This window comes from Thamnophis sirtalis, unplaced genomic scaffold (assembly GCF_051295495.1).
Source record: "Thamnophis sirtalis isolate CommonGarterSnake01/CBP01778 unplaced genomic scaffold, rThaSir2_p1.2 scaffold_2, whole genome shotgun sequence".
Classification (NCBI taxonomy): domain Eukaryota; kingdom Metazoa; phylum Chordata; class Lepidosauria; order Squamata; family Natricidae; genus Thamnophis; species Thamnophis sirtalis.
In genome coordinates, this window is record NW_028261382.1 from 31,828,636 (window position 1) to 31,839,411 (window position 10,776).

The 10,776-nt window shown below is 47.1% G+C and overlaps 1 protein-coding gene across 4 annotated transcripts in view; it reads left to right on the forward strand.

Moving 5' to 3' along the window:
* The window catches only part of TNC (tenascin C), a 54,755-nt gene extending 45,163 nt beyond the window's left edge, over positions 1-9,592 (forward strand). For all 4 annotated transcript variants that reach the window (XM_087704652.1, XM_087704653.1, XM_087704654.1 and 1 more), the window contains 6 exons: positions 1,022-1,154; positions 3,407-3,558; positions 4,851-4,947; positions 5,491-5,652; positions 6,689-6,852; positions 8,589-9,592. In XM_087704652.1, coding sequence (XP_087560778.1) covers positions 1,022-1,154; positions 3,407-3,558; positions 4,851-4,947; positions 5,491-5,652; positions 6,689-6,852; positions 8,589-8,699 — 819 coding nt within the window. In that variant the 3' untranslated portion in view covers positions 8,700-9,592. The remainder of the gene's footprint in view (positions 1-1,021; positions 1,155-3,406; positions 3,559-4,850; positions 4,948-5,490; positions 5,653-6,688; positions 6,853-8,588) is intronic.
* Positions 9,593-10,776: the final 1,184 nt, after the last annotated feature.

A 10,776-nucleotide genomic window follows, 5' to 3' on the forward strand; every position in this document is an offset into this window, starting at 1 on the left:
CTTTGAGTTGGTCAGGATCGAACTGCTGGTAGTGGGCAGAATTAGGCTGCAATACTGCATTCTAACCATCATGCTACCACAGTAGATAGATAGATAGATAGATAGATAGATAGATAGATAGATAGATGGGTGGGTGGGTGGGTGGGTGGGTGGGTGGGTGGGTGGGTGGGTGGGTGGATGGACGGACGGATGGATGGACGGATGGATAGACAGGCAGACAGATCAATAGCAATAGCAGTTAGACCTATATACCGCTTGACAGTGCTTTTACTGCCTACTATAAGCGGTTTGCAGAATCAGCTTCTTGCCCCTGACGATCTGGGTCCTCATTTTACCCACCTCGGAAGGATGGAAGACTGAGTCAACCTTGAGTTGGTCAAGATCAAACTGCTGGCAGTGGGCAGAACTAGGCTGCAATACTGCATTCTAACCACCATGCCACCACGGTAGGTAGGTAGATAGATACATGGATGGATGGATGGATGGATGGATGGATGGATGGATGGATGGATGGATGGATGGATGGATGGATGGATGGATGGATGGATGGATGGATGGACGGATGGACAGATCAATAGCAATAGCACTTAGACCTATATACCACTTCACAGTGCTTTTACTGCCTACTATAAGCAGTTTACAGAGTCAGCCTCTTGCCCCCAACAATCTGGGTCTTCATTTGACCCACCTCAGAAAGACAAAAGGCTGAGTCAACCTTGACTCTGGTGGGATTTGAACTGCCAAACTGCAGCTAGCAGTCAGCTGAAGTCGCCTGAAGTACTGCACTCTAACTACTTGCACCACCTCGGCTTGTACAAGCACCGTTCCAGATCCAAGGATGGGAACGAAGTAAACCTGGGAGAAAAATCACAGCGCTGATTTTTCATCCGCCTTCGGAACGGTTGCATGAATGTGCGTGAATGATCCAACCAGCGTCCATCTTCATTCTGTTTTTATTTTATTTTATTTTATTTTATTTTATTTTATTTTATTTTGTCTCCTGCTTTTATTTCTCCGGCAGGAAGTGGTCCTGGGGCCAGAATCGACTTCTTACAACTTGGCAGACTTGAGCTCCTCCACTTTGTACACGGCAAAGCTGCAGGCCCTGCTCCACACGTTGAGAAGCAACTTCATCCAAACCACGTTCACCACAAGTAAGGGACGAGCATTTCCAAAGAAAGGCATATCCACGTTCCTTTCGATGCAGTTATATGGGGAATGGCAGAAACCGTCTGGAGTTTCCGCTGCACTGAAAAAAGGGAATTATGCAGTTATTTTCACAGATCTGTGTATTTTGATTAACTCCAAACAAATTATATCTGTTAGTGATTAGATCAGGCATACAGGAGACATTTTAGATGCGGTACATTCACATGAAATGCTTGGACAATAGAAATAGCACATAGACTTATAGACCACTTCGCAGGGCTTTTACAGCCCTCTCTAAGCGGTTTACAGAGCCAGCAATACTGCATTCTAACCATTGCGCCACCATGGCAAGGAAAGAAGGAAGGAAGGAAGGAAGGAGGAAAGGAAAGGGGGAAGGAAGGAAGGAAGGAAGGAAGGAAGGAAGGAAGGAAGGAAGGAAGGAAGCCCTTAGACTTATATACCACTTCACAGGGCTTTTACAGCCCACTTTTACAGTGGTTTACAGAGCCAGCCTCTTGGCCCCCAACAATCTGGGTCCTCATTTGACCCACCTCGGAAGGAAGAAAGGCTGAGACAACCTGGAGCTGGTCAGGATTGAACTGCTGGCAGTGGGCAGAGTTAGCCTGCAATACTGCATTCTAACTATTGTGCCACTATGGCAAGGAAAGAAGGACGGAAGGAAGGAGGAAAGGAAAGGAAAGGAAAGGAAGGAGGAAGGAAGGAAGGAAGGAAGGAAGGAAGGAAGGAAGGAAGGAAGGAAGGGCAATAGGGGGAAGAGAGGAAGAAGGCTAAATTGAAAACAAAAAAGAAGCAAGGGAGGAGAAGATAGAAGACAATGAGCTGAAATGAAATTTGCTTTTCAAGAGCCTCTTGGCAGCCACTGAATGAGTAGGGTGTGATAGAATGCAACTCCTTCTTTTTCTATGACTATTGTGCTGCACAGGGAGAAAGATTTTGCGCCCCTGGGAGAGAGAGAGGCAAACATTATGCAAAGCCAAGCCTCCCATTTCCCCATTGGCCTTTAGATCACGGTTTGCAAAAGGACAACAGATGCATAACATACTTTCATAATGGGCCAGGAGATGCTTGGAGAAGAGTCAAAGGAATTAAAATATCCAGGAGGGACAGAACAGCATTTTACACCCCCCATGTTTGACTGCATCCCCCATGTCTAGCTTTCTTTCTTTTTTTAAAAAAAAAATCACATCCTAATGGTTGCAATGCAAAGATTGTGTGAAGCGAGGGAAGAGACTGAGATATCAATAGGGAGGAGGGGGTAGAAGGAAAAGGAGGAGGGAGGAGAGGGAGAGGGAGGAAGAGGAAGAAGAAAGAAAAAGAAGTAGAATCAGGAATAGAAAGGAGAAGAAAGAAAAAGAAGGAAAATCAGAAGGAGGAGGAGAGAGGGAGGGAGATGGAAGAAAACAAAGAGGAATAAGGAAAAAGGAGGAGGAGGAGAGAGGGAGGAGATGGAAGAAGAGGAAGAAGATGGGAGGAGGAGGAGGAGGAAGAAGGAAAAAAGGAGGAGGGAGAGGGAGAAGGAGTTGGAGGAAGAAGGAGAAAGGAAAAAGAAAAAGAAGGAGAAGTAGAAGTAGGAAGGAGAAGGAAAAGAAGGAAAAGAAGGAAAAGAAGAAGCAGAAGGAGGAGGAGAGTGGGAAGGAGATGGAAAAAGAAGAAGGAAAAGAGGAGGAGGGAGAGGGAGAGGGAGTTGGAGGAAGAAGAAACGAAAAAGAAAAAGAAGTAGAAGCAGGAAAAGGAAAGAAAGAAAAAGAAGAAAAAGCAGAAGCAGAAGGAGAGAGAGAGGGAGGGAGGGAGATGGAAGAAGACAAAGAGGAAGAAGAATGAAAATGAAGAATGAAAAAGGAGGAAGAGGAAAGAGGAAGGGAGATGGAAGAAGAGGAAGAAGGAAGGAGGAGGGGAGGAAGGAAAAGAGGGAGATGGAAGAAGAGGAAGGAGGAAGGAGGAGGAAGAAGGAAAAAGGAGGAGAGAGGGAGGGAGATGGAAGAAGAGGAAGAAGGGAGGAGGAGGAGGAAGAAGGAAAAGAGGGAGATGGGGAGATGAAAGCAGAGGAAGAAGGAAGGAGGAGGAGGAAGAATGGAGAGGGGGAGATGGAAGAAGAGGAAGAAGAAAGGAGGAAAAGGCTTAAGAAGGAAAAGAGGAGGAGGAGGAGGAGGAGGAGGAGGAGGAGGAGGAGGAGGAGGAGGAGAATGCAAGAGTCCCTCTTTGCAATATCCCCTGACTTCCCTTCCTTCCTCTGCAGCTGGACTTCTCTATCCTTACCCCAAGGATTGTTCCCAAGCTCTTCTGAATGGGGAAGTCGCTTCTGGGTTGTACACCATCTATCTCAACGGCAACCAAAGTCAGCCGCTGGAAGTCTACTGCGACATGAGTTCCGACGGAGGCGGGTGGATTGTACGTATTTCTCTCCCTGGCTTTTTTCCTCCCTTCTTCAAGCGTTGAAGAAAGGGTAGAAGCTTCTCCCACACTTCAGAGGGACCCCTGCCATTCCTTCTCTTCTCTGTGTATGAAACCCATACTGGAGAGTCTTTAGGTCGGGTTGGATCTTTGGATCTCTGCAAGGTTGGCACGCACTGGCTCAGCGGCTAAGACGCCGAGCTTGTCAATCAGAAAGGTTGGTAGTTCAGCAGTTCGAATCCCTAGCGCCCATGTAACGGAGGGAGCTCCCGTGACTTGTCCCAGCTCCTGCCAACCTAGCAGTTGGAAAGCACATTAAAAATGCAAGTAGAAAAATAGGCACCACCTTTGGTGGGAAGGGAACAGTGTTCCGTGCACCTTGGGCGTTGAGTCATGCCGGCCACATGACTCCGGAGACGTCTTCGGACAGCGCTGGCTCTTCGGCTTTGAAACAGAGATGAGCACTGCCCCCTAGAGTCGGGAACGACTACCACATACTAACACTAACAGGGAGGACAATTAACCAGTGGAACGGAAGTTGCCTTCAGAAATTGTGCACGCTTCATCACTAGAACTTTTGTCTGAGATGGTGATAGAGGGTCTCCTGCTTGAGCAGAGGGCTGGATTTGAAGACCTCCAAGGTCCACTCCAGCTCCATTCCATACTCTACTCTACTCTACTCTACTCTACTCTACTCTACTCTACTCTACTCTACTCTACTCTACTCTACTCTACTCTATATTCTATTCTATTCTATTCTATTCTATTCTATTCTATTCTACTCTACTCAGTATTCTCTTTTACTCCTTACTCTGTATTCTCTTTTCTTCTCTTCTACTCTTCTCTTCTACTCTATTCTTCTCTTTTACTCTTCTACTCTACTCTATTTACTCTGTATTCTCTTCTTTTTTACTCTTCTACTCTACTCTACTCTACTCTGTATTCTCTTCTTTTTTACTCTTCTACTCTACTCTACTCTACTCTACTCTACTCAGTATTCTCTTTTACTCCTTACACTACTGTATTCTCTTCTCTTTTACTCTTCTCTTCTACTCTACTGTACTCTGTATTCTCCTCTTTTACTCTTCTACTCTACTGTACTCTGTATTCTCTTCGCTTTTACTCTTCTCTTCTACTCTCTTCTACTCTCTATTCTCTTCTCTTTTACTCTTCTCTTCTATTAAGAACCCATATTAAGGAGGGTTAAATAACTTGTACTTGCCACTGTCCTGTTCAGATCCTGTTTACTAGCCTCTAAAATGACCATGATTGCATTGGGATTTCCCTAGGTCTTTTTGAGAAGGCAGAATGGCGATGTTAACTTCTACCAGAATTGGAGGACTTATGAGAGTGGTTTTGGAGATCCCAACAATGAATTCTGGCTAGGTAGGTGATGACAAAGTTTATTGAGTCACTTGCTGGTTCTTCTAAATAAATATGGAGTACTTCAAACTCCTGTATATTTCACTACAAGGGTAACATCCAATAAGGTTTCCCACCATGGTATTAGTACTCCAACTAGTTGGAGACAAGTAACACAAAAAAGCTAAAATAAAATAAGGGACGCGGTGGCTCAGTGGCTAAGATGCTGAGCTTGTAGATCATAAAAAGTCGGCAGTTTGGTGGTTCGAACCCATAGCGCCGCGTAATGGTGTGAGCTCCCGTTACTTGTCCCAGTTTCTGCCAACCTAGCAGTTTGAAAGCACGTAAAAATGCAAGTAGAAAAATAGGCACCACCTTTGGTGGGAAGAGAACAGCGTTCCGTGCACCTTCGGTGTTGAGTCATGCCGGCCACATGACCACGGAGACGTCTTCGGACAGTGCTGGCTCTTCGGCTTTGAAACAGAGATGAGCATCGCCCCCCTAGAGTCAGGAACGAGTAGCAGATTTACCTTTAACACAAAAATGCCCATCGTTTTGTTTTTGTAGGGTTGGACAAGCTTCACAAAATCACTTCCCAAGGCCCGTATGAGCTGAGGGTGGATCTGCGCGATCACGGCGAGACAGCCTATGCTCTCTACAACAAGTTCACGGTGGGGGATGCCAGGACACGCTATCGGCTGAAAGTGGATGGCTACAGTGGTGATGCAGGTAGATCTTTCTCTTTGTTCGGTGAAAAGAAGGATTGTCAGCTATTTCTCTGGTGTCCTCCGTGCTCTCTGAGCTTGGTTGTTTTCTTGTAAACATTTCATAACCCAAGTAGGTAACATCATCAGTGTCCCACCAGTGCATCATCAGCACTGGTGATGTTACCACCAATCCCAGAAAGCACCAAAGACCCCACAGTCTTCCTCCTCTTACTACTACTACTACTACTACTACTACTACTACTACCACCACCACCACCACCACCACCACCACCACCACCACCACTTCTCTCTGTAAGCCCCACTTCCTTCTGGCATTGATGATGTTACTTAGCTGGCCAATGAAACATCTGTGGGGAACCCTGAGCTTCAAATATTCTCTTCTGCTAGCTACTTCTGTCTCTTGGTTTGAAAACCCAGTGCTCCATGACCTAATAGCAATAGTAAGGACCTTAATAGATTACTGTTCTGACCCCTTTGTCCCACACCAACACACCAAGCCAAAGATAAGTTATGGCATTTAATTAACAGACAGACAGGTCCTTGGCAGCAATCCAGCACAGATAAGGCTTGGCAGCTATCCAGCCTGCCAAGCTCATAATAATGTTCTCCGATATTAATTCCTGCATTGACTTCTGCAAGAGGGGCGTGTGCACAAGCAGTCCTTTTATAGTCTGGAGAGGAGCCTAATGACCACCAGCAGAGTGCAATTACCTCCTATAACTGCGCAACTGTTCCTTACGCCTATTAGCTCTTCGGTGCTGGGCATCCAGGAACAACTCACTGCTGGCGTCCGGCTCACTCTCCCTTGTCTCCTCCCCATTGGTCCAAGGCTCAGGCGCCTCCTGGTGGCCAACCAGCCTCTCTGCACCCTGCTTGGAGTCGGAACCCTGTCCAGGGTCCTCCACATCCTCCAGAGCCAACTCATAGGGCCCCTCGCTGTCAGAGTCTGGTGGCAGCTCCAACGGCTCCTGCTGGACCACAACAGATGACTATCCTTATTTGTGTGTCAAAAACATTCTCCTCTTCCTGTCATACAGGCGATTCCATGGGTTACCACAACGGACGCTCGTTCTCCACCTTTGACAAGGACAATGACTCTGCCATTACAAATTGTGCCTTATCATACAAAGGGGCATTCTGGTACAAAAACTGCCATCGGGTCAACCTTATGGGTCGGTACGGAGACAACAGTCACAGCCAGGTAAGTTGTTCTGGATGAGTCCATTTCCATCCATTAGCCTAGAAGTCGTTCCCTAGCATTGTCTTCAAGAAAAACAACCAAAGCTCAGAGATCATCAAAGTCCAGAACGCAGCCGCGCGAGCGATTGTGGGTGCACCAAGGTATACCCACGTCACACCTATCCTCCGCGAGCTGCACTGGCTACCTATTAGTCTCCGAATCCGCTTCAAGTGCTGGTCGCTACCTATAAAGCCCTACATGGCATCGGACCTGGGTACCTGAGAGACCGCCTCCTGCCGATTACCTCTCTCAGACCAATTAGATCGCACAGGTTGGGTCTCCTCCGGATTCCATCTGCCAGCCAATGTCGGCTGGTGACTCCCCGGGGGAGGGCCTTCTCTGTTGCAGCTCCGGCCCTCTGGAACGAGCTCCTTGTTGAGATCCGGACCCTTACTACCCTCCCGGCCTTCCGCAAAGCCACCAAGTCCTGGCTGTTCCAGCAGGCTGGGGGGAGCTGAGAAGCATCTACCTCCACAGAAATTGTGAATGTTGGTTTTGTTTTTAATATGTTGTCTTTGTCTCGTTCCCCCCTTTCCCTTGTCTTTTGTGAGCCGCCCGGAGTCCTCCGGGAGTGGGCGGCATACAAGACAAACAAACAAACAAACAAACAAACAAACAAATAAATAAATAAATAAATACATAAATAAATAAAGTCTCCACATCACTCACCAAGGCTTACTAGCTTCAGCCAACTTGCCGTGACCAACTCGCGGTTGTCCTGCAGAGTTACACTCATATCAAAGAATTGGTGGAATACAATCATTCAAGAAAGGAAGGACGGAATGAAATGTAAATGGCAAAAGTTAAACTAATTTCTATTCAAAATTAAGTCATTAAATAGAATTGGTAAAGTGTCCCATGGCGAGTTTTCCTGCAGTGAGTTGGCCGTGATGTTTTGGCTGTTGCGAGTTGGCCATGGGGAGTTGGCGGCCATGGAAAGTTTGGCCGTGGGGAGTTGGCCATGGGAAGTTGGCCATGGCAGGTTGGCCATGGTTAAAATGGCCGTGGTGTGTTGGCCATGGTTAACTGGCCATGAGGAGTTGGCCATGGTTAATTGGCTGTGGCAAGTTGGCTGTGGTGAGTTGGCCATGGTGTGTTGGCCATGGCAAGTTGGCCATGTTAATTGGCCATGGTGTGTTGGCCATGGTTAACTGGCCATTAGCAAGTTGGCCATGGTTAATTGCCATGGGGAGTTGGCCATGGTTAACTGGCCATGGGGAGTTTGGCCATGGTTAACTGGCCATGGCAAGTTGGCCATGGTTAATTGGCCATGGTGTGTTGGCCATGGTTAACTGGCCATGGGCAAGTTGGCCATGGTTAATTGGCCATGGGGAGTTGGGCCATGGTTAATTGGCCATGGGGAGTTGGCCATGGTTAATTTGCCATGGGGAGTTGGCCATGGTTAACTGGCCATGGCAAGTGGCCATGGTTAATTGGCCATGGGGAGTTGGCCATGGTTAACTGGCCATGGCAAGTTGGCCATGGTTAATTGGCCATGGTGTGTTGGCCATGGTAAGTTGGCCATGGGGAGTTGGCCATGGGGAGTTGATGGTTAATTGACCTTGGTGAGTTAGCCATGGGGAGTTGGCTGCAGCAAGTTGGCTGTGATGAGATGCCCCATTCCCTCCCCGCCGTGCTCCTGGTCTGACCAACCATCCCTTCCTCCAACCTCACCTTATCTCTTTTGCATTTTGCAGGGCGTCAACTGGTTCCATTGGAAAGGCCACGAGCATTCCATTCCCTTCGCGGAGATGAAGCTACGGCCTTCCAGTTTTAGGAATTTGGAAGGAAGGCAGAAGAGAGCATAAAGGATCTTTCTTCTTTTTCCTTTTCCTTTTCCTTTTTTCTTTTTGGCCTCGACCGAGAAAAACGGAACAAAAGGGTGGAAATAATAATAATAATAAAAAGAAGAGCCTTTCTCCCAACCCAACCCAAGAAAAATTGAGAAGAGAGAGAACGAGAGAGAGAGAGAACGAGAGAGATTGGCGACGAAGCTGGGAACGTGTACCAAAGCATTTGTGTTGTTTGAGAGCCCACTTTGGCTCCCTTTGACCAGTTTCTTTCTTCTTCTTCTTTTCGTGGGGTGGGCTGGGGGTGGGAAAGCCGTATTCAAAACGTAGCACATGCTCAGAGGAGCATTCTTTTTCCTTGTCCATAGATGGCTTTCTTTGCACCAAAGAAGATAATCTGGAGAGGGGAGGGAGGGAGGGAGGAATATATTTCTATACAGTTTTTTTCCTTCTCTCTCTCTCTCTCTCTTGGAGGGCTTTTGTTGACTTGAAACTTTTCTGGGTGGCTCAGAGGAACAGGAGCTGCAGAAGGGAAGGATTTCTCTCTTCCCCCCCCTCTCTCCTCACTTAACAAACCAGCCACAATGAAAGACCCACTCACACAACCGTCTTTGTGTCCATTCCAAACTCTCTGGAATCTCTCTTCACCTCATCCCTTCATCCGTCCGTCCGTCCGTCTATTTCTCCGTCGCAGAAAACAGGAGGAAACGGTTCAGCCTAAAAATTAATATTATTAATATAAATGGGGGTGGAGGGGGGAAAGGAAGATTATAATAATAAGCTAAGTTTGTGTCATTTTGTAAAAAGAAAAAGAAAAAAAAATAGAGAAGCCCAGCTTTCGGAAACCCAACGGGACGGTGTCTTGATTGTAATTTTTTTAATTAATAAATAAAAGCACAAGTTTACTTTTATAGACATTTCTGAGTTGTTGTTTTTTGCCCCAGGGTTGTACTTTTTGTGGGCAAAGCCAAGGTTGTGTTGGAATAGGAGTGCAATTGTGTGTGTGTGTGTGTGTGTGTGTGTGTGTGTGTGTGTGTGTGTATTTGTATATTACATGGATGCAGATCAGTTTTGATTCAAAACACTGGTTTCACTCGGACATGAAGCAGAAGCTTTAATTGTCTCTTGGACTATGGCTCCTTCTTTCCTTTCCTTCCTCCTCCCTCCTCTTTTTTTCTTCCTTCCTTCCTTTCTCCCTCCTTCCTTCCCTCTTCTTTCTTCTTCCTTCATTCCTTTCTCCCTCCCTCCTTTCTCCTTCCCTCCTTTCTCCTCTCCTTTCTCCATCCCTCCTTCCCTCCTCTTTCTCCTTCCTTCCTCCTATCATCCCTCCCTCCTCTTCTTCTTCCTTCCTTCCGTTCTTCCTCCCTTCTTTCCTCCCTCTCTCTTCCTTCCTTCCCCCACTTCTTCCTTCTTTCTTCATTCCTTTCTCCCTCCCTCTTTCCCTCCTTTCTCCTTCCCTCCTTTTTCCTTCCCTCCTTTCTCCATCCCTCCTTCCTCCTCTTTCTCCTTCCTTCCTCCTGTCGTCCTTCCCTCCTCTTTCTTCTTCCTTCATTCTGTTCTTCCTCCTTTCTTCCCTCCTCTCTCCTTCCTTCCCCCACCTCTTCCTTCTTCCTTCATTCCTTTCTCCCTCCCTCTTTCCCTCCTTTCTCCTTCCCTCCTTTCTCCTTCCCTCCTTTCTCCATCCCTCCTTCCCTCCTCTTTCTCCTTCCTTCCTCCTGTCCTCCCTCCCTCCTCTTTCTTCTTCCTTCATTCTGTTCTTCCTCTCTCCTTCCCTCCTCCCTTCTTCCTTCCTTCCTTCTTCCTTCCTTCCCCACCTCTTTCTTCCTTCATTCCTTTCTCCCTCTCTCTTTCCCTCCTTTCTCCTTCCCTCCTTTCTCCATCCCTCCTCTTTCTCCTTCCTTCCTCCTGTCCTCCCTCCCTCATCTTTCTTCTTCCTTCTTTTTCTTTCTTCTTTCTTTTTCTTTCTTTCTTTCTCTCTCTCTCTCTCTCTCTTTCCCTGTCTCCAACTGAACAAAGCCAAGAGAAATAGGGAGGTGGGGTGGGAACGAGAACTAGAAGAAAATGCCATCCCCTCCCCTTCCTTACTGCCATTTGG